Source organism: Falco punctatus (genome assembly GCF_963210335.1).
Source record: "Falco punctatus genome assembly, chromosome: 13".
NCBI classification, from domain to species: Eukaryota; Metazoa; Chordata; class Aves; order Falconiformes; family Falconidae; genus Falco; species Falco punctatus.
Genome location: NC_137593.1, coordinates 4141002 through 4164644, shown reverse-complemented (window position 1 = coordinate 4164644; position 23643 = coordinate 4141002). Strand labels below are relative to the sequence as shown.

Here is a 23643-nt window from a genome sequence, read left to right as displayed (position 1 = left end):
TTTGGGTGAAGCAAATTGGTCACTAGACTATGGTGCCTCCATGATGAATTTGCTCTCTTCTTCCATACATGCTTTTCCTGTAGCATATTCAGGGATGCACGTAGAAATACACTGACAGAATTGCCAAATAAAATATTCATGGAAGGAGGCAGCAAAGTTTAAAAGTATAATGGCTTGGAAAGTATTATAAAGGAGATGTTTAAGAATATCTAGGTATCTTGTGTATTTTGAGAGGAAGCATCAATGTACGTTTACTGGTTCAGCATTTCTCTCTAAACAAGCACTCCATACCAAAGATATTGCCTTGAGAGATGTGTGGAGTAGGTCATAGGCAGGGACAACGTATACATAAGCATCTCTTGCAGTTTCTTTCGGTGGAGGGATAAGATGTAGCTCTTGCGACATAATGTTTGCCTGTATATATAAGTCTGTCCAACAGAGAGCTATGTTAATACAGGAATGAACCAGGTCACTATCTGAGTTATATTATTCTTGCCTAGTTGTATGGTACTAGTTCTAAGTAATTATTCATTAAAGGCTAAGAGAATAGAATGTAAGACTTTGTTAAGAAAACGTACTTGAGGAAAAAATTTTACATTCTGTATCTTACCTTTTCAGGATATGAATGAAGTAGCCAACTTTGTTAAAGGCTCAAAAAATGGTTGTGCGCAGAATGACTTAAACTATCCTCCTTTCACTCCCCGTAAGTCCATTTACTTTAATTAGAAAACAAAATACCAAAAAATGTATGAATTACTGTGCAATTGGCTACAAGGATGTAAAGTGATTTTAGTTTCATTCTTACGGGTGAGGTTTGAACATTACTATTGATAGAAAACACCAATATACTGAAGCTGTAGTTCATATAACTGGCTTTGTTCCATTTTCAAAGTATTACTTAATACTGTCCTTGCCTTAATTATGTCTGATAATATAATGATCTTCTTTCACTATCAGTACTTTTTGAGATGTAGGCAGAGCTAAAATGGAACTCATAGTTTGTATTAAATAGTAGGTTTATGTAACCATTGCCAACATGTTCTCAGATGATGATTCACAATTGTAGAGTGTAGGTCTCGGTTGTTTGTATGGGTGGAGAAGGTCACAGACGAATCAAACCAGCAGCCAAGAATAACATTTTGTTTTTACAGTAGCAATACTGGCCTTAGTGCAAACAGAAAAGGGCTTGAATGTCATGAATGTGCATTAGAGAAAAGATTGGAAATATTCATACTGAAAATGTACCTTAAAAATTATATTTGTCTTTATTGAAGGTATTCTTGATAATCTCATGTTTTCTAAGACACTTTGTATGGATGCAGTACAGAAGTGGGGGAAACATTATGATGTCCACAATCTTTATGGATATTCCATGGCCATATCAACACAGAAGTAAGGAATGTATCCTAAAATCTTTACAAAAAGGTTTCAGAACAGTGCATGGCCTGCGTTTTGAAAAACAGCAAGAGACTTCACTTCTAAAGGGAACCAGTTCCTAGAAAACACTGTATTATATTTAAGACAATGCAGCTAAGGCAAAATCTACTAACTAAAGTTGATAGTAAAAGCCACATATTGCTTTTAAAAGCTACATATTGCTTGTAAAATCTGTATGGAAGGATTATTTAACATTAATGTATTGAACTTCGCTAAAATACACCTGCTTAACTGTAAAGGAGTTCACATATCTGGTACGAGTAATTATTGTAAATCAGTCAGTGTAAATCTGCCTTATAAAAAACCATTGATGTCCAAGTTGTCTTTTTCAATTTACATAATTCCAGTCTTATTTCCTTTCAAGAGTCATCAATACACTGTTTCCTGGAAAACGAAGCTTCCTTATTTCGCGGTCTACTTTTGCTGGATCAGGAAAGCACACAGGACACTGGCTGGGAGATAATGCAGCAACATGGGATCACATAAAGTGGGCGATACCTGGAATGCTGGACTTCAACCTCTTTGGAATTCCCTATGTATCACATTACTTTGTGACATCCTTTCAAAATATATGGATGAACAGTAACTCCATCTCTGTGATAACAAATTATCTAATCAAATGCTATCTAGATAACCATCTTATATTTTCAACTCCAGATTAATCCCCTTTAGGAATCTGAGTTAGACTTCTTTTCCCTAATCATTGATTTTGAGTTTAGGCCACTTATTTTGATTGCTGTGTCTGTATGGTGAGATAAATATGGGTAACATATTATATATCCCAAATTGCCTGTTACTTCTAGTAATTTTTAAACACTAGCGATAGATAAGAAACACTTGCTGTTTTTCTTATCTTTTCTGATTAAATAGAGACATCTGTTTATAAGGGAAATAGCCAATCTCCTTTCCATGATTTAAATTTGTATGACTCGAGCTTTTTTCCTAATGTAGGCATATTGGCATCAAACAGGAAGGTAAAGGTTTGGAATAATAGAACAATAAGCAGTGTTAGTTACTACTCAGTTTAATTTTTTGTACAACATAGCTAAATTTGAAAGAAAAGAGGTACAAATATGTTGAATGGCTCAGTCACTCTGGCTAGCAATTAAGTTTGAATTAATGTATCTGAAAACGAGAAGTTTTATGTACAGATTAGAGGTGCAGCATACTGTACATCCAGCACATTCTGTTTTTATTTAAAGGTTGGAGCAGATATTTGTGGTTTCTTTGACAACACCACAGAAGAACTTTGTAGCAGATGGATGCAAGTAGGAGCATTTTACCCATTCTCCAGGAATCACAACTCGAAAGATCTCATAGTAAGTTGTGCTTTCTCTTACCACATGTTTTGTTACACTACCATATTGCCTTTACTAGTATCACTAATAGTCATTACTGTCACTGACAGTTATACAGTTGACGAGTTTGAAAACAGCAGAACTTTAAGCTCTCTTTATGAAATCTTAGATCTGAGAGGTTAAGCTCCATAAGGGTTAATTCAGACTACACATTTTTGCCAACAGTTTCATCACCATTGGTTGTGCATACCACTAAAGGCAAATACTAACTGCTATGTGACCCACCAGACTGACTCCTGGCAGCCCTTTAACATGCACCTGACTGCATGCCAGGATGAAACCCAGGCTGACCCTGATGCACTTTCCTTGAAGATGGGCAAGGAGGGATGTGCAGTGCAACATATGGTGAGCCTGGAGGAGCAGGCCCTCAGGTCACACCTCTGAAAGGCCAACACCACACAGATGTCCACCACTGAATTTCAGCCTCTCTGAAAATGCAGCCACTTTTCCCATGTTTGGCAGAGCGGTTTCTGCATGGTGAAAATAATAATAATTATTATTAACTGATATTTCTTTTCAGCCTCAGGATCCAGCTGTGTTTGGACCTGATTCCATCTTGGTGAAAAGCTCCAAGCATTACTTGAACATTCGCTACACTTTGCTGCCCTACCTGTATACACTCTTTTATAAAGCTCATACTCAAGGAGATACAGTTGTGCGGCCGGTTTTGCATGAGTAAGTTTAGTCATCGCCTTTGGTGAGTTTTATGAGGAACAAAAAAATCAGACGCTTGAATGTTGTTAGGGGCTTTCTAAACACTGATGTAGTCTGTGGAAATGTACGTTGGAATATATATAGACAACTTCTCAATTCATGAAATACCATTTTGGAGCAATCAGAAGAGCAATCAGAAACCATCTGTAATTTCTGCATGTACGCATATATTATTGTCAGTCACTCTTAAGAGTTGCTATGAGATGTTATTGTCAGCTAATCAAATTATTCTCCACCATCATCATATATGGGTGTGTGTGTGTAAGAATCATCCTCTGTGTGTGTGTGTATATATATATATTTATGTAAGAATATATGCTTCCTTGCCTGGAAACTCTTGAATAAGCTGTGTTAAGAGCACATGCACACCTACACTTTCAGACATATGTAGAGAACGCTACCTAAACTAGTAAGACCTTACCTTCTTCAGGTTGCCTCACATTTAACAAAAAAAAAAAAAAAAAAAATAGGAGAGAAAAAAAAAAAAGGGAATTTTGAGATGAGAGATGACACTCTTCAATCATGTTTCTAGAGAACCCGTACACTGAAATATTGGGATTGCTGGTGATGGTGTAGTTCCTAAACTAACCAGTTTACTGCCATATCCTTCACACTTGCTCAGGTTCTACTCGGATGAAGTGACATGGAGTGTCGACAGGCAGTTCCTGTGGGGTCCTGGGCTGCTTATTTCCCCTGTACTTGACCCGGTAGGTTTGGCTGGTTGGGTACCTATCTCATAACCCTTGGGGGGCGGGGGGGCGGGGCAGGCGTGCAGGGACACGCTGAGACACCATTTCCAGCTCTTTTTTCTGGCAGGGAAGTGCAGCCTGAAATGCCCAGGTGACACCATTCCTGTCACTCCTTTATTGCTCTGATTAGACGCCACCTTCCACTTCTGAGGCTTTGCTGTTCAGTCTTGTGACAATTCTGTTATTCCGGTTGGAGGTAATAGCTCCTCTCCTATGCCTGTGTTTCCTGCTGAAATCACACACACACCCCCGACCCGCTGCTGCTTTTTTATGCTGAATGTGCTGAGGTGCAGAAGCAGGCTCTGCCGTTTCCCTGTGGCTCCCAGGAAATCTGCTCTGGCCCCGTTCTTGTCAGGATGTTTCTGTCTTGACCAGACCTGTCAGCTCTATTGGCAAAGCAATTGCAGAGGGCCTTGTTAATTAGCATCAACAGAGATCTATCTCCAGTGCAAATATCTTCTGTTGATGATGTTGTTGTTAGATCCTTAGATCTTATTAATTTTTGCGTGGGTTCCCCACGCTCCTGGCTTGTGGCTGAAGATGGATTTCTAAGAAGTTTTTGGGTTTTTCCCCCTCCTTTCATTGATTGCTTCCAGTGGGAGAGCCCACAGAATATTTTTATCAGGGTTGAAATGGAAAATCTTGCCCTTTGTGCTATTAAATCCCACTGGTATTTTCCAGTCCCCTTGGGAGTCAGGGTCATGTAGTCTGATATTGTGATTCACTTCACCTGTGTATCATCTCTGGATTTTCTTCAGAATTGGCTTCTCTTGCTGCATTTCAGCTTGTCTGTGGTGCAACAAGAAAGCAAGTAGATCATGGCTTATTCTGTGGCAGAATCATGTAAATAATTGCTCATGCCAGCAACACATGCCATGGGGAAACACAAAACATTTGTTAAATACATCAAAAGAAAGTAAGAATCTGGAAGATGGCAGCCAGGAAAAATTTGAAAATCAAGAAGATACCTGAGGCCACGATCTGAGCCAGTGGATTTGAAGTGCTGGCTTCTGACTCTTGGCTGCGTACAACGAGCTGCCACATTGTGGAGTGGGGATTCAGTTGTCTCCCAGTAGCTTTGCAGGAATTGTGTTTGGGTTGTTCTCTTCCTTTCTGTGAGCATCCTCATGAAAACCATGAAAGAAAACAGCAAAGAGGGGGAGTATCAATTATCTTGAAAATGTGAATTTTAGTGGAAAATTCAGTTTCTTGGAACAGATTGTCTTCAAATATGGAAATTGTTTCTTTGTTCACCTTTCAGGGTGTGGACAGAATTCAAGCATATATTCCTGATGCTGTGTGGTATGAGTATGATAAGGTATGTAAATGCATAGGATACTTTGGGGAGATTTTCTAAATGGCTCAGTGATGAACTTTCCAGCTTGCTCTGGTGACAGAGACCTAAAGTAAAGCCCACAGGAAGGAAACAGCGAGGCCAGGGGTGAAGGGTGGTGGGGTAAGTGCCTGAAGCAAGAGAGGACACAGATACGGAATAAAGCACAGGAGATGGGAAGACAGATTGAGCGGAAACTTTAACAAAGACCATATTTGAAATCAAATGAAATAGAATAATTGTAATTACGATACACAAAAGTGGTAAATTATAATTCTAATAATTAATAATAAAATTATAAGTTACAAATCTCTTTTCCACAAATAAGTTTCCCGCATCTGTGATAATAAGTTTGATTGGTGAAAAAGGACAAAAGTGAGTAATACAACATGCCCGTTCCCTTTTACATCCCTGTCAATAAGGGGGCAAAAATCCCAATGAGAAAACAATGGACCAGTATGTTCCTGCCAGCCGACAAACTGGGACTCCACCTGAGAGGTGGCTATATTTACCCTACTCAACAACCAGCTAACACAACAGTTGCAAGGTAAGCTTCAAAAGGGGATGCTTTTATGGTGGCTTTTTTTCAAGAGCGGGCTGAGGACTTTCAGGTTCCAAATCAGTAGCAGCCCCTTGTATTTAACATTTTCACCTTGAAGAAGTCTGGGAATAACTGTGAGCCACACCTCACTTCCCCAACTGCTTACATTACAGGTTCAGTGATTAATCACAGGTTTATTTGCATAGCGTGTTGTAAATTTGCCATGTATTTTCCTCTGTTTGCATGAAAATGAAAGGCAGCCAAGGGCACATCTAAGGCAATTCTCAGAGTATTGCAACCCTGTTGAGTGTCACGTTCTTACCATGAAGAGGAAGGCTTTAGTGGGCCTGCTTCGGTAGTTGTTATACGTGTCAGACGGAAAGTGTCTCTTTCCACAGCCGCAAGAATCCCATGGGACTGATAATTGCCCTGGATGACAACAGTGCAGCTGCTGGGGACTTGTTCTGGGATGACGGAGAATCTACAGGTGCGCAGTTACCAGTACTGAAATAAGCAGGGTTAGCAAAGCATCAATACGTACAAGTGCTGCTCTTCCTGCCGCTCTCACGGAGCAAGAAGGCGGCATTGTTGTAATGTGATACTAATACTTGCTTGTATGTCAGTTGGTTTTCATCGCTTTTAGGTGGAAATCTGTAGCGATTTTATTTTAGAGTTTTTTCTTGATCAGGTTTCACTATAGCCTTAAATCTGCAAAGGTTTGGTATGTTAGTGCGCTGACTGTTCAACCATGCTGTCAAGACTGATAAATATTCTGTTACACATACCCAGATTGGTTGCCTTGGGTGCAAGAATGCACATGGTTGGTGATTGATACTAAGAATTGGTAGAAGAGGAATAACTAGCCCTGTTATTAACTCTCTGGGTTTATCTAAATTGCTTGTGAAAACAGTAGGAATGTTGTTAAGTCAAACATATGATATTGGAGCCAACATTTTTTTGTGCCATGTGGGTTTCCACAGCATTCTGGTGCACGAGCACGTGAGTAAGCGTATGGGATACATTTGTCACATTGCCAACCTCGCTGTTAGCAAAGCTTCTGGAGAACTTGTTTCCCCTGGAACAGTCCCTATGATTATGCCCAGGCCTGTCAACCTCATCTCTTGCAACAAACTGGCATCGATACTACTTACCTCACCAGTTTTTTCTGTCAAACAATTTATATCACACGTACCTCTTTTGCTTAGGGTAAGATTAAAGGCACTGTTCAACTGAAGCTAAAATTAACAACAAAAAACCAAACCCAAACCAAAACAAAAACCCAAAGCTAACAATAACAACAAAACAACCACAACACAAACCTTAATATAAGGTTAAGGTTGATCTGGCATTCTGTAAAGTTAATAATTTTGGAATACGTGGATGACTAAGGAAAGCAGAGTTTGTTCTAGAGCAATGGAAAGAACCTTTCCATTATATATCCATAGATACTTTGTTTGTTTTAATCTTGAGATGAAGGAAGTTTTGAAAGATGAAGTATCTTGAACTGTGGGATTTTCTGTGAGATTTCGTTTAGGCTGTGAGGCTTTAGTTAGGCACCCTGTTTCCATTAAACTAAAAGTATTTGGGGAACTTTAAATCCTTTAGGCTGCTTTACTAGCCTTTGTCCTCCTTACGTGTGTTTCTAAAAGTCAGCAAGCCGTTCAAAGGGTTATTCTGAAATGATTTTTGGAAGAACTTCTACCAAATACTCAAGCTTGCATTAAAATGATTTAAGGGCTTGTATTTTGCAGATGTTATTGTTTTATTTGCAGTGAGCCATAACGTTCAGAGCTAAGGACTTTGGTTTATGGCGTATGCCAGCTTCTATTGTTACATTTCAGGTAGACCTGATCTCTGATTCATGTCCTACCGTATCTGTAGACTGCTGTCAGTGGCCAAAGCGTCAGAGCTTTCTTCAGCTACACTGGAATAAGAATGTAGGTTAGAAAACAGGAAAAACTGCAACCTTAAGAATGGACAGATGAGAATGAAGTCAGAGTGGTATTACAATTGAGGTAAAAATAAATAATGCTACCATATTTTGTAGAGGTAGAGATCCTGCTGGCAGTCATTCATGGACATATTTTATACACAAGGTGTCCAACTATGCATGCATGTTTTCAGGAGACATCTTTAGGTGTTTAGAAGATGATAGAGGTTTTCCCATGTGAATTTACCTCTGCACTGCCCATCCACAGACGGTATCTGAATTAGTGCGTTCTTACCTCTGTCTTCTAATACAACTAATCACCTCTTCTAGATACCGAAGTGTCCAGTTTCTCTGGCTTATCCTCCAGTTCCTAAAAGCTACCTTTATCCTTGGTCACAATCTATTTGTTTCACTTGGGCAGGGGCCAGGTCTCTGCCACAACTTCCACAAAAGCAAACAACTTTTGGTGTTCAAAATTGCCTCCACCTTTCCTAATTGAATAGCTACCTTGTCCTCCACACCATGCATCCAACTGTCGAACTCTCTTCTGGTCTTTGAACTACACCAAACATATCTTCCAGAAAAACTTTCAAGCCTTTACTTTTTCTAAATTTTATGGATGTTAGGGATGCTTTTAAGAAACAGAGCTGTGATTCAGCTGATTATTGCTGCCATAAATTTTGAAGGCCTTGGGTGGTTGCAATATGTATGGGTGACAGCTATATGCACTCCTTTGTCAAGGCCTAAAGTAATGAAGCTATATCATTGTACTCACTTCTGTTAAGAAACAAAACAATAAAACATCTTGTGATTTTATTTCCTGCCCAAAACGTATAGGTTGCAGTCTTTTCAGGGAAACTTTACAATTTGCTTGCAATGACAGTATTTTTCTTTTTGTACATGGGAAAAAATGTTAGATGGACTCAACTTTTGTATTTCTTCTCCCCAGATGCATGTTATTTCCTCTCTTATGGTTCTGTAGCAAAGATTATTAATATTGTTGTCATTTTTGCATGAAAAGTGCTTATTTAGGGTATTTTAAAGGATTAACTTTAAGCTATACATCTATATGTGAGAGAAGATAAGAAAGAATAACAGTAAAAATTTGCACATTTTAGAAGAGCCGATTTAAAAAAAAAAATTGAAAAAGTTGGAAAAATAGGTCTTCTGGGAGACTGGGCTATGGAAAAAACAGAAATTTCAGTTCCTCAAAGAAACATTAGTAAAAATTTGAGATGTTCGTTAAAGTCTCTGAATGCATTAATGATAATAATTAACAATTTATTGGTGCAATGCTGCTTCTTTCTGCACTGCAAGTGTAACTTCTTTCTTTACCTTTTAGGTACAGTTGAGAGTAAAGCCTACATTTACTACAAGTTTACAGTTTCCAATGTAAGTTTTTTATTTCTAACAACCGTACTTTAATTTATTATTTTTCTTCAATAATAGCTTCATAACAACATTCTTTTGTCCTTCCTTATTCTCCTAAAAGATTTGCTACGAAGCAATATATTTGACTACAAAGTCAAAGCGGAGTCATGTTCAAACTACAGTAATTTAACAGGAGTGAAAATCTGGTATTTTTCTTTTCTTCTCCTAGTTAATATAAGTGTCTGAAGAACACCCGTTCTTAACCTCCTAGTTAATATAAGTGTCCTGTTGTCCTGTTTCCTTTCACATAACAAACTCAGGAGCAATGTTTATTGAGCAAGACAGCTATAAAACATCAGTGGCAGTTAAAACCAAGTCAGAGAGGAGGTGAATGTAATGTTTGTGATACTCAAAATACTGGGAATTTGACAAAATCTTTGTATGCTACAAAAATATAGCTAAATGCTTCCAAAGAGTGACGAAAATCTATGCCTAATCTGAACCCAACAAATCTACTTCATGATTGTTTACTTTTTAATTTTTTTTTTAAAATGCTTTGGCAAAGTGAATTTATGTCAAGCTGGAGTCCAGATAGCATTCCTGTTCAATATTGACCAGAGCTATCCTATGACAAGGTTTCCAAAAAAATGATATATTTTTAGTACAACAATAATAATGTCTGCTAATTTCCTTTGCCATGGTGAAACAGCAGGGCAGGAACTGAGAGAGAATGTGTAGGAACGTGGGAGTGAAAGCAAAGGAATAAAAATCAGAAGCACACACATTAGGTTTTGTGGGTTTTTTTGTAATCATACATTCATATACAGATAAGAAACCTCAGTTACTGTTGGAGTTTGGAACCCTTGTAGCCAAATCATCAGCTGACTGTAATGATATTGAATTAAAAATTAATAAGGAAGAATTTTAAGAAGTATAAGGAAATATAATAAGAGTAATAAGGAAGTTATACACTGGCATATGTGACAGCCATGGTACACTTCCACTGTTTGAACTCTTAATGTAAGTAATGTGATTGAACTAGAACTGGCATTTTTATATTAGGAAAAGTGAATATGAACCGTCACTTGTTAGAACCTGGCAAGATCCCAGTCAAGTAGAGGTCATCTGCCTTGTTGCAGACATGTGTCAGACTTTTGCTATTTCTAAAACAAGCAAAAAAAAAAAAATGGAGATGAAACACAACTAGGAAGCATATTACATACATGGTGGAGAAGTATTATTGTAATAACAAACAATAATTAATATTATGAACAAGGTATTGGCTTACCTTATGCTACAGTAAGAAGTTCTAATTAGAAAAAGTTAAATCAGGAGGATTTTAGGTAGATTTTTTAATAAGAATGTGATCAATGCCTTATTTTTCAGAATGTTCTACAAATGGATGCTATAAACAGCAATTATACTGATCCAAACAACCTGAAATTTGAAGAAATCAAGATACTGGGAGCGCTCCAGGAAATAACAGCAGTTACTGTATCTCAGAAAAATGTTGTGGAAAGTTCTCTGCTTAATATCACCTATTATCCTTTAGAAAAGGTAAACATTAAAAGGAAACATCTTTCTTTGGGAGATAAACATCTTTGAAATTGCATCACCTTTATTTTATATGTTGCAAAGGACAGTATTCAGTAATAATGTTGTTTCAACAAAACACATTGTGTATTTTATTACAGAAAAAAGTACAATTGCATTAATCTCAACTGCATAGAAAGTTCATCTAAGTTTTGCTCTCAGACCCTCAGTGCAACAGAAAATATAGTTAAGCAGTTATTTATGTTGCAACATGTAATCTTTAAGAGGAGGACTAGCTTTGTGATTTTGTTTGATATTAGAGGAAGGAAACAAATACTTAGGTTTTAGATGTTTCTTTTTGCACTAATCTCTAAAACAAAACCAAGCACAATGTTTAAACCTCCTTTATCACTTATACAGAGTTTTTCACAGGATGAATACAGGAAAGCAGCAACACAGTGCATTTATGTGCAAGGCAAGCGGATGTGCTGCTGCTAGTGGGAAGCTTTCATACAAGTAGTTTCCAACACTAACGATAGTGCTGACATTGCTTTGAACTTGCATTGTACACCCTCTTTTATTATTACAAGCAGCTGAGTTACCTGTTATTTCAGTTACTGAAACAAAATATTTTAACTTTTTCTTACCTCTTGCATTCATATTTCAAAACACAAAGGAACTGTACCCTTATCTTTATTTCTGTTGGCTTCCAAGGAAGCTATGGGATGAAGTCAAATTTTTTTAGGTTTTTCAGATTTTATCTGCAAGAATATCAGTTGTGTGTGTTTGTAAAAGTGACACTGTATCAAAACCTACGGGACAGGGGTTTCTTTGAGTTGTCATGTAGCAAAATGTATTACACCTGAGGACTCTCATCTCTGCTGACTGAAGGGAAGATGGATGTGATGTGAGATTTAATAACTGTTTATTTCTTAATATTTATAGGTAGCTCATATAACAGGACTTCAGCTTGAACTGGGAAAATCTTACACAATAACATGGACTCAACAACTGAGTGTCAATGAAAGGTTTAATTGTTACCCCAGTCCTGACCCAACACAAGAAAAATGTGAACAACTTGGCTGTGCTTGGGAAGTAAGCAAAAATAATTTCCCTAAACTAATGAGACAGAAACATTTCCAGAATCACAGCTTTCTCTTTATAGCTGTTATAGTGTAAAAAGTAGTCTGGCAGATTTGTCAGACTCAGAGAAAATGGGGCACAGACATCAGCTGGCCGGTGCTAGCAGGTTTTATTTACCTGACCAATACATGGTAGTTGGCAACTGTGTAAGCTCTTCCAAAGTATACCAGAAATCAAGGAAAAATGTGGTATTTTTGAAAGATGGAAAGAAATTATGTTAGTTATGAAAATATAGGGTGGGCTAGATATCTGCATCTTCAGCTCCCTCTTCTGCTTCACTGGCACCGTGGGCCTGAAGGGCTTAACCCCTTTGTTTTGCCCTCGTGGTCACAGAAGCATCAGATTCCTCTGGACCTCAGTTTGGGAGGAAATCCTTGAAGCCCCCAGAAGTTTTGGTTCGTATGTGAACTCAATTGTTTATACCTATATTGAGGAGGTATTTCCAAATCATAGTCTCCAACATGCAGTTCTTTACCACCTGGATTCATTCATGACTCTCCCATGGCTGTAACCAAATGGGAGCAGCACGCTTTGGCAAGGTTGAACTGATAGAGGCTCTCTCCAGCTGAAAAGACTCCACGCTTCTCTAAGTCTAAAATTTGCGGCTCAGACATATCTCTTAGGCATGAAGACCCAAATTCTCTGCTAGCTTCTCTTGAGCCAGCTACAGCTAAGGTGTTGTTAGGAATATTTTCTGTAATTTTGGACATTTGGAAATGACTTTTCATGTGCTGTTCTGGACTTGCGTGTGTTTTGAACACTTACTCAAGTGAAAAGGCGCTTTGATTTTGGTGACGACAGTTGAATGAATATTCATGAGCAATTAAGATGTGCAGAGCAGGCCTGGTTTCATTTGAACAGCTAGGCAGGATTGATGGTAAGTATCCAGAGGCGGGAGGCTAATGCATTAACCTACATCAGCTCATCTAACCTCAGGACACCTAGTCCGAGTGTTTCTGCTGCACTGTAGCAGGGAACTGAAAGTAATTTTGTTGTCAAGAGATCTTCGATAAATAGGATGTAATTCTCAGTGGATATTTTAAAGGTAATACATGTGAATAAAACCAATGGAAAGGTCTCATCTGATGTTACCTGAATATCTAATGGTTTTTGGACACATCCCCTTGAAGGCAGCCAGAGACCAGAGAGTAATAAGATTTAAAGGGGGGAAGCTTTAGGAATTTCAACAGGCCAAGACAAAGCCATGTTGTGGGATTGAGGTGAATATCACAGATATAGGGAAACTAAATCCACCTTCACTGTGCAAGGATTCAGTTTCCTGACTGAACTATTTGTACAGCCTTCACTGGATTGTTTGAGTATGTCTGATTTAGTGTAGAGATCAATGGGTTCTGTGTTACTTCTTTATCGTTCACTAGTTGCATTAAGTTTTCCCCCAAATTATACATTTGACAGATATCTGATAAAAATGGGAGCTTTGGATTCTGTGCTAATAACCAACACAAAATACAGCAAGGCAGTGTAGCTCACTAACCTATAACGTATTTCTGTTTGCAGCAAGTAACATCAGGCTTGGATATTCCACCCTGCTATTACAACTCCAGCAATGCTTACTCTGTAGACAAAATAGAATACACCTCGTCAGGTTTGGCAGCCAGCCTCACCTTAAACAGTGCCAGGACCAGGGCCAATGACAATTTCACTACACCGATTAGTACACTACGCTTGGAGGTGAAATATCATCTCAACCACATGCTGCAATTTAAGGTAATGCCGTTCCAGAATCTATAAGTATACGTAATGTCCCATTGTTAAAAATAGTCTTATTCATGGAAATTACAAGGGCTTTTTATAGTCAATTCTGTATGACAGGCAGTAGCACCCTTGCCTAAATATGTTTCTCCTTCTAACCAAGCAGTTTATCTTGCATCTTTTTTTGTCCTAGAATTTTGTGCTTGGTTTTACAATGCAATTATATGAATCAAAGATATAATGTCATTGTATATGTGTAATGTCAACTACAAACCGGAACTGAAGACATGTTATTAACATACAAGTTAATTTATCTAATTATAGAATTTATCTATAAACTTTATGATGAAGGTACAGTTTATGTTCATGTTAATTATTCTACTTCTAAAATTGTTTAGATTATAATTTATTACTGTGCATCTAATAATAGTGATATAAATGTGATGCTTTAAAATTTTCAGGCATCAAGAACTAACTTCTGTCAGCTTTCAGAATATGGAAAGCTTAAAAAAGAATCCCTCAAAGCTTGCTAAAACACGAATCAGAAGGATATTTGCCATACACATACATATACGCCTATATTTTAAATATAAGTATATACTTTAAATTCATATAAATACTTAGACAATCCATTCCTGATCCAAAATAAATCCTTAAGGTTTGGGATTTTTTTCCCTCAAACCAAAAATTGTGAAAGAATTTTTTGAATAGTACATATTGAAAGAAAATATTCATCTCAGCAAATGTTTTCAACAATTTTTCTATCAGTTTCAGTTTTCTATCACTATAGATAAGATTACAAACAACTCATTCATTGAAATTAATTGATTATTACTTCACAGATTTATGATTATCAAAACACACGATATGAGGTTCCGGTACCACTAAATCTCCCGAGCTCCCCAACAAGCACTGATACGGAACGACTCTATGAAGTATCAGTTCAGAAAAAACCATTTGGTATACAAGTTTGGCGCAAAAGCACAGGAACAGTCATGTAAGCCATAGCCACTTCGTTTTATTTCACTTGGCTTTGTTAGCTCTTTTCAAGTAAAACCTTGTGTGCTACGTACTTTCTTGTGTACTATGTTGTAAATACCTTAAGACTGGCTTTTGCATCCTTCCCATGAAATGACTGGTGCTGCTTCAGTGGAGGTGGCTTCACCATTGCATTGTATGCAAGCACTGATCATGGGGAGGGTGGAGAAGCTGACATGAACAACGTCTGAATTTTTCTCATAATTATCTAAGGTTTCTCCGCTGTCACTTCATAGTCTGACACTTGCAAAAAGCCTTCTGCAACATTTGAAGTGTTGAACACAGAAAGCTCCAAAGGCAGTGTTTTGTGTAGTTTCCAAGTCTTTGAGAGATACAATGATTTTCTACACTTCCTAAAATTTTCCTTAGGTGTGACCACAGCACTGATCATTAAGGATCGATCATTTGGTTCAATTTAGGGAAAAAAAAAGTAGACGAAAATAGTGTCACAACTAACTTCCAGATAGGTTTTGGTAACATCACAGCTAATAAGTATGACAGGAGCTTCAGCATTTCTTTCCTTGATTTAGCCTAAGTCAGAGCTAGAAAACAGAGAAAAACAATGCTAGCAGTCTCTGTGTTACATTTGTTATTCAAAACACATTCTTAGGTCATTATTTTAAGTACTTAAAATTTAATTGCAAGCTGAAGTCCTTTTTGCCAAGCAGAGTAATAATTCAAACTGCAATTCAGCCTCCTGGAATGAGGTAATTCTTTGGCAGAGCACCATCATGTTGTAGTTTGTTTTCCAACTGTAAAGATGGTGATTTAAAATAAATGACACCTATGAATATACTTTCAATGTAATCTGCACAAAAAGTCCAGAAAATTGTAACAAGCAACTTATTTTTTATATTTCATGTGGCATCAAGGATCAGTCTGTGACAAAAATCCAAGCATACTCCCCTGAAATACATTTTCTCGCTAAATTGCCAAAATATGATGCAACTTGCGGGGCATGATGCCTGTGTCTTTGAGACATATGGAGGACTTTATGTCTCTAAATCATGTATCAAATTCTTAGAGATTCCCATTTCATATGCTTTTTCTCGATAATCATAACAGTTTTATTGCACCTTTACTCAAGAGTGAGATTTTCAGAGAGAGTAGCCTAAAAAAAGTGTCTGCCGGCTAAACACAGCACTGAAGACACTGTATTCTTATTTTTATTTTCTCTTTTCCATTTTAGCTGGGATTCACAGCTGCCCACCTTCATGTTCAGTGACATGTTCATTCAGATTTCTACCCGCTTAGCATCCCAGTATATATATGGATTTGGAGAAACTGAGCACAATACATTTCGACATAACATGAGCTGGCATACCTGGGGAATGTTCACAAGGGACCAGCCTCCTACTGTAAGTAGAAGCAAATGTGCGTTTTGGACCAATGAACCTAATGTGCAGCAGGATTTCAAAGTACAGTGGATGTCTGCTGGTACTGGACACACCTATTGGCTTTGATTGTATTTATTGTGGTTTATAATTTCGATGGTGTCTCAATGGCAATGGTTTCTCTAAACCTCTTCTTTGTGACCAGCAAGACTAAGGTGTGGAGCTCATGTCCTGAGCCAGATGTTGGAAGACAACTAATGGCTTAGAAATAACTGCATATTCCTCCTTTTTATATTATTCTTTTCAGCTAATTATTCTGAAAGCTAGACATGAGTCAGGACAACTCCTACTACTCTGGGATTAATTTAGTACTTACAGAGGTAAATCAGAAATCTTAGGTATATGTGTGAACTTGTGTTATTTCCTATGAGATAGCACAATGTATTCAGTTTGCAGGGAATGACCGACGAAATAGTGGCAGTTAATTATAACTCTAATTTCCAGTTCAGGTCTGAATATATTTTTGAGTAAATTAAAGATAACAGAATGTCACCAGCATCTCCTGAACATATAGACACCTGCCACTGTTTGAAAAGAAGGGAGACTTTTGTCCTGGGGGAAGCACTTTCTCATTCGGAAGTTTTAAAGGCAGTAATACCTTTGCTTTCTTTCCTTGTCTGGTCAGCCTCAACAAGACTAACCACCTTTCATTAAACTTATTAATAAATTTAAATAAGCAAATGCATGCAATATTTCCCCAGTAAAATGTATTTATTTTGTTTGCAGTACAAGTTGAATTCCTATGGTTATCAGCCATTTTACATGGCTCTTGAAGAAGATGGCAATGCCCATGGAGTTCTTTTGCTTAACAGCAATGCAATGGGTAAGAAAACCTTCACTTTATTTTCTCAATGTGTTTTATATTTATGGTCAGTGTTTTACAATAGTGGCAAATCCAGGCATCATTTTCTCATTTCACTTCCTCCATTTCCAGATGTGACGTTCCAGCCAACCCCCGCCCTGACATATCGCACCACTGGGGGAATTCTTGACTTCTACATGGTTTTGGGCCCAACACCAGAACTTGTTGTTCAGGAGTACACTGCAGTAGGATCCTTACTCTATGACAAACTAATCCTGGGGTTTGGTTGGTTGGTTGGTTTGGGTTTTCTTCACCTTCTCACCATAAATTTCTTATTTTTAGCTGATTGGACGACCAGTCATGCCACCTTACTGGTCTTTGGGATTCCACTTGTGCCGCTATGGATACAGGAATGACTCAGAAATCGCCCAGCTGGTGGAGGGCATGAAGGCAGCTGGAATTCCCCATGTATGCTGGTAGCAGTTAACATTTGAGCTCATGCCTGAACTTTTGGCTTCACCATATTAACTAAGACCATTTAAATAAGAAATCAAAAACTAATCAAAAAAACCCACCACCATGGTAGAGCAGAGCAGACAGTTTTATGCCAGAGCTGAACATCTCTGCACACCCTGGACCATCTTAAATGTAGGCCTTAGGCTGCTTCATTTGCTTTAACATTCATACCAGAGAGGTAACCAGATGCCTTTAGTCATTCATGGGCTCTTGCCATGCTGGCTATGAAGGAGCAGTGATCAACAAGAGAAACAAGCAGGAAAGAAAATGAGGCAGCATTATTTTGATGCTACATTGCCCTGTGTCAAGTCAGCTATGATTTGGCATAGGTGGCTGTTGGGAAAGTTGGAATAGCACATAGGTCTAACAAAATTATACTGTAAATGAAATGTGACTTTTCATTTTAAATGTAATTAACATTGTTATTTCAATACAGAACTGTTTTCAGTTTCCTTATAGATATGGTAACGTGTGCAGTTTCTGTGTACCTACACATATGTACTAATCCAGGACTCTTTTCTCTATTATCTATTGATTTCTACCCTCAGACTAGATGCAGTAGTGAAAGGTTTATTTTGTATGGACTTTTTGATAGGTTGTGTAATATTCATTTAATAGCTTTAGCTTAAAGTCACATCTGCTTGCAATTTTACAGTTCAAGAGTTCAGTAGTTTACTTATTTTGGTAGATTTTCAATAAATATATATTTGGGGGGGGGGAAGAGAAAAAATAATTTTACATTAATTGTTATTGTGAACTGCAGGATGTCCAATATGCAGATATTGACTATATGGAAAGGCAACTGGACTTCACCATAGGCACACGCTTTTCTGGATTACCAGCTCTGATCAACAGAATAAAAGAAGAAGGAATGCGATTTATAATTATCCTGGTCAGTTTTGAATACTGCTTTTAAATGTCCATATATCATTGCAGAACGCAGAATATATTCAACAGCATTTCTAAACTTGTTTTTTTTAAGCATAAGGGTAAAACTGTTTTTCATTGTAGGATCCAGCCATCTCTGGAAATGAAACCAATTATCCTACTTTCTCAAGAGGTCTGCAGAATGATGTCTTCATAAAATGGCCCAATACTGATAACATTATATATTCCAAGGTACTGTTCTTAAAAATTAATGACAGTAGAGGCATGCTTGGCTTTACATGCTATCCATAGTGGGAAAGTCTGCTAATGGTATAGTCATGCCTGCTGTAGATGACACACTGAATAAATACTACAAACTGGAATGTCTTCGGTTTGTGCTGTCATTCCCATAGGTATCAGGGAAGAATTGTTACGTCTGTCTGTTTATGCTCAGTTTATATTCAGTGTGGTTTGATTATTTTAAAATGTTCTTTGTCCTGTTAGGTCTGGCCATTTCTTCCCAATGTACAAATCAATGAGTCACTGCCTGAGCAAACCCAAATACAGGTAATGTTGATATGGTTTGGTTATGGGCTCAAATACAGACAGAGCAGCACATTAATTAAGGAAAATAGCAGTATGCTTGTTGACAAATCTTACGGGAGGAATAAGGTGCAGAAATTGGCTAGTTTTGAAAGAGCCAAAAAAGTTAGTGAACAAGTAATTTTTAAATTTTTTCCCCGTTTTTTTTTAAACAAACACCAACATTTTAACAGCAGGATGCCTTAAATCCTCTATCTTTTTTTGTTTTCCTACTATTTTACAGATCTATGGAGCACATGTTGCTTTCCCAGACTTCTTCCGCAATTCCACTGTGGGGTGGTGGAAGAATGAAATCCTGGAGTTCTACAACAATCCCACCAACCCCTCCAGCAGTGTCAAGTTTGATGGCTTGTGGATTGTAAGTATGGAAAGGTATTTGATTACTGGACTTTTTTTTTCTCTGCCAGACACTAGTAGAGGTAGAGGGTATCTAAACTATTAAGTAAAATAAAAAATAGGCTGGAGGGAAAGCAGAGCACCAGGCAGAACCTCAGCCCCCAGCCAAAGACACCACTTTGGTTCTAGATTATACACTGCACTGCTTCAGTATATTGTGACTTTCTTCCTCCGCTATGACACTGTTTGCACTGGGAAAACGGAGCCCAGAGTCATTGTTCTTCCCTTGAAACACTTCATGGCTCCCTGTCCCTGCATTGTGCCACATGTGAATGTGTCAGGAAAACATGGAACAGCAGACAGCCTGCAGCTGTAAGGGCTCCAGAGAACTTCTACAATGCTGCTTGCTTGTAGTTTACTGTGTTTGGTAGGTTTGAAGCAAATACAAACAGGTTTTACTCTATGATTTTAGGACATGAATGAACCAGCAGCTTTTCTGAATGGTGCCATTGGCGGATGTAGAAATGACCTCCTAAATATGCCACCATACATACCTGGTAAGTCTGATCACTCCTTAAAACAGTTTTAGGTCATTCTGATTATTATGTTATTTCTTCTATGGTATACGTGGCATAAATGCCTGAAGTTAGGTATATAAACCCACAACTCCTAACTGAAAGTGGCCCTTTATTTCTGAGATTATGGGCACACTTCAACGTCATCTATTTCATTGGGAGCAGTAACTACATGGCACTTGTTTTTAAGAATAAAGTAATTTTCAGCTCCTTGCCTGTATATGGATTTTGATACCTATTTTATATTTAGGTGCTTTGCTTTAGGCATGTTAGAGAATGTAGCTCTCTGATTTGCAGTTTTCTCAGATGAATACTGCAATTAATTAAACATTTAGAAAATATTCTTGTGATACCTCTTGTTACCATTTATCTATAGTCAAACACTTAAAATACTTCACTTTCTTAGCTTGGCTTTACTTAAGCATTGGTGTAAAGTAGTACTAATTAGCAATTATTTATTAATGGTTTATTAGCATACTCCTGTTTCTTACAGTTGTCTTAGTTATTATGAATAGTTTCTTAGGAATTGTCAAGAAGTTAATATTCACACACAGACCATATTGCCCACCCCACACATTTTTCTGTTTATATGGATGATATGACAGTGTTTACAAAGATTTTCAATATCTTCTGAATTTGAATATAGTCTGTTTACTCTCTGAGCCTTTTCAGTAAAAGCATCTGTAACCTACAGACCCAAATGCCTACATAGGAATATTAGAAATACTCTATTTTTAAAATGCTATTTATATATATATAATTATTTTTTTTGTTCCCTCTCCGTTAGATTTGGGATACCGGTCAGATGGATTAAATGTCAAAACTCTATGCATGGAAGGTCAACAATATCTGCCAGATGGTACCCCAGTTAGACACTATGATGTGCACAATCTTTATGGATGGTCACAAACCAAACCTACCCTGGAGTAAGTGACGTTTGCATGCATTCTTGCTGTCTCCAAAACATGTAGCAAATGAATACTGTGTGCCTACATTCTTAGAGCCCAAACTTTCATCAGTTTATCTAATATGCCTGAGAAATCTTTCTTCTTATTCTAATGTCTTTAAATCTTCAACTCAGCCAGAAGTGGAGCTGGATACTCAAAACTTTTTGAGCAGTAGTGCTGAGCTCTGACAGTTGTTATCATTTCAGTCCCGCTACTGCTCAGCGCAGTGATCTCACCTGTGGTACATGCAGGGTGACATGAACCTGAGCTGCTGCAGGGGAGGGGGGTCTGCACAGGTCTGGGCTGAAGCTGTGCTTCCCTGCCTTCGCTGCCATAAATACCTTCTGCACTTGGAGCCACCTAGAAGGGAAACCACACCTGCCCAGGCGCGTCTGCTCCTGCAGCTGCATCACTGACTGTCTCGGGACAAGCAGGCAAGGTCTCTTGAGTTTAGCAGCTTTAAAACCACTGACCCTGAGCAGACACAATTTTCAAGGTACGATTTAAAGACAGTTTACCCAAGCGTGGTGCTAAAGAAACTTATTGCTCCCCGAGCTGCGGAGCAGCTCTGGGTACACTGGTCCCGAGGGCTTCATCCATAGAAATGTTCTGTTGCGCGAGCTGAGCTGGTGACCTGTGTTACAAAGTGAGGTGGCCACGGTGGTGTTTCTCATATAGTTTAATTTGGATGTAATTGCTCGCCATCGAGCGTTTCCTTGTCCCAGCACATTCAGACACAACATGCTGCCTTCTCAGCAGAGATTTCTATCATGAGGCAGCGCCAAGGCCACCCCAGGGCGATGCTGTGCGTTGTAACCGAGAGCAGTCAACCCAAAGGCACCGCGCGGGTGTTCCCTCGCAAGGCAGAATGGAGAACAGGTCTGAACGTTTTGATCAGCCTTTGGGAACAGTAATTACTCAATGATAGCCTCCCATAATTACTGTAATTAAGCTATAGAATACTTTTTGTTGCTAGGCTTTGCTGGGATAGCCTCGTTTATTCCCAGGGCTGACGCTGTTTTAGCCTTACGTTATACACCCGGTGAGGGAAAATGAACATAGCTTCTTAACAACGCAAATTTAAGGGCTCATTTATGTCCTCTGTTTGAAACAAATGAGTAGTAGTGAAAAGGGGAAACAGTGACTTTTATTATGCAAACCTTGTGCATAAAGCTTTACTTTTAAGAATTTATTTCCTCAGTGCCAAGGCAACTGTCGTTATCTGTTCCTTTCTGAATAGTCCCCCAGCCTGCTTTAGATAACGTCTGATCTAATGATAATGAATCTGTGCCGTTTCATTTCCAATTCAAGGAGTAAGCAAGGGAGAGTGTTGCTTTATAGGTCTTAACGACCTTAAAGCCCTTGGTAACCTTGATACTACCATAAAGAAAGAAAATATCAAGGCTGCTTGAATTTCTGACGGAGTGGATGTTACATCTGGCAGCGGGCCATTGCAGCGCTGCCAGTCAAGGCAGGAGCGGAATTGCTGACAGGGCAGAAGGCAGGCTGGATGCCCCTGCTGCCAGCCGAATCACGTCTGTCTAGGCGCTGGGAGTAGACAGTCGTTTGGCAGTAGGAGGATAGTACCATCTTTCCTGTGTATTAAGTATGAACTGACATGTAGTGAAATATTTCCTCTGTTTTGAGAGGCACCGTAACAGCAATGACTACAATAAATTACACAGGTTATGCAGATATTCTTGCAGTTCCAATTGACAGAAAAATGAGAGTTTAGGTAAACAAATATTTATGTATGTCATCTCCCAATTTATTCTTTGGAATTTGGTGAGGGAGTACTTGTGCAACTGAAGACATATTGTAGCGATCCTTTATTCTAATGTCAATCCAGCCAAACGGGAAGATCGTTTGTGCACAAAACTGGCAAATGCCTGTAACTTAGGTGAACAGCGATTTTCTAATGTAACTTGATTTAGCTTCTCCATCCGTTAGGCAGAGGGAGCTTCTGGATATTGGCTTAACGCTCTTATTTTGTAGTGAGGCCTTTGCACAGACCTGAAAAGTGGTGAGTAGTGTAACCGTTGGGAGGTAAATTTGGGCTTTGTGACGGGAGTAGTTGCTTTTCATGGGCACAGTCCTGGAGCAGAGAGCTGGCACCTCCTGGGAGCAGAGCCCTCATGCTCTTGCTTTACGTTTGGAATTTTGGCTGCAATTTCCAAAGCATTGTTGAAGTAGGGTAAACCGAGCGGAGGCCGAAAATACTTGATAGTACATGGCAAAGAAATAAAAGATACTAGAAAACTTACTGTTTGTCTTGGAAGAAATAATTACAGCACATTAGTCTAGTTTAATTAGTACGGTAATTTAAGTGACTTGTGTATTTTTGCTGTAATTACAGTGTCACCAAAGCTGCAAATCCTGTAGAAAAATAAATAAATCGTGCCTTATTGAAGCAGCTGTTTAGGCAATTATTGTGGAGCCAGCACTGGAGAGAGTGCGATTTAATCAGTGGAGCTTTCTAACTAGTATTGTGGTTTCGGATTTTGCTGTAATGATTCACAGTACGTGTGCACGGCTGCAAAGGAATTGTTCTAAGAAAGCGGAGCAGTAACGCATCCATGCTGGTCACATAGGATAGACCAGCCACATATGCTGCAGGGAACGGTGCTTGTATCCTTGGTGGAGCAGCTAGGAAGCATAACTCCCCCTGAATTCAGCAAGGTTGTTTTTTTTTTTATTGGCCCTAAAGCTTACTTGGTTGCCTTTGCAGGTGCTTTGTGGCAAT

At 38.5% G+C, this 23643-nt stretch overlaps 1 protein-coding gene across 1 annotated transcript in view; it reads left to right on the top strand.

The window, feature by feature from the left end:
• Window positions 1-23643, top strand: part of SI (sucrase-isomaltase) — a 65173-nt gene that overhangs the window by 29207 nt on the left and 12323 nt on the right. The window contains exons 12-35 of the mRNA XM_080409560.1: window positions 619-703; window positions 1275-1392; window positions 1802-1973; window positions 2640-2756; window positions 3316-3470; window positions 4132-4216; window positions 5520-5576; window positions 6014-6138; window positions 6531-6619; window positions 9405-9454; window positions 10820-10990; window positions 11912-12061; window positions 13628-13837; window positions 14665-14819; window positions 16050-16218; window positions 16981-17077; window positions 17189-17301; window positions 17399-17524; window positions 18336-18464; window positions 18584-18691; window positions 18944-19006; window positions 19266-19400; window positions 19851-19935; window positions 20741-20879. Of these exons, the coding sequence (XP_080265686.1) occupies window positions 619-703; window positions 1275-1392; window positions 1802-1973; window positions 2640-2756; window positions 3316-3470; window positions 4132-4216; window positions 5520-5576; window positions 6014-6138; window positions 6531-6619; window positions 9405-9454; window positions 10820-10990; window positions 11912-12061; window positions 13628-13837; window positions 14665-14819; window positions 16050-16218; window positions 16981-17077; window positions 17189-17301; window positions 17399-17524; window positions 18336-18464; window positions 18584-18691; window positions 18944-19006; window positions 19266-19400; window positions 19851-19935; window positions 20741-20879 (2903 nt within the window). The remainder of the gene's footprint in view (window positions 1-618; window positions 704-1274; window positions 1393-1801; window positions 1974-2639; window positions 2757-3315; window positions 3471-4131; window positions 4217-5519; window positions 5577-6013; window positions 6139-6530; window positions 6620-9404; window positions 9455-10819; window positions 10991-11911; window positions 12062-13627; window positions 13838-14664; window positions 14820-16049; window positions 16219-16980; window positions 17078-17188; window positions 17302-17398; window positions 17525-18335; window positions 18465-18583; window positions 18692-18943; window positions 19007-19265; window positions 19401-19850; window positions 19936-20740; window positions 20880-23643) is intronic.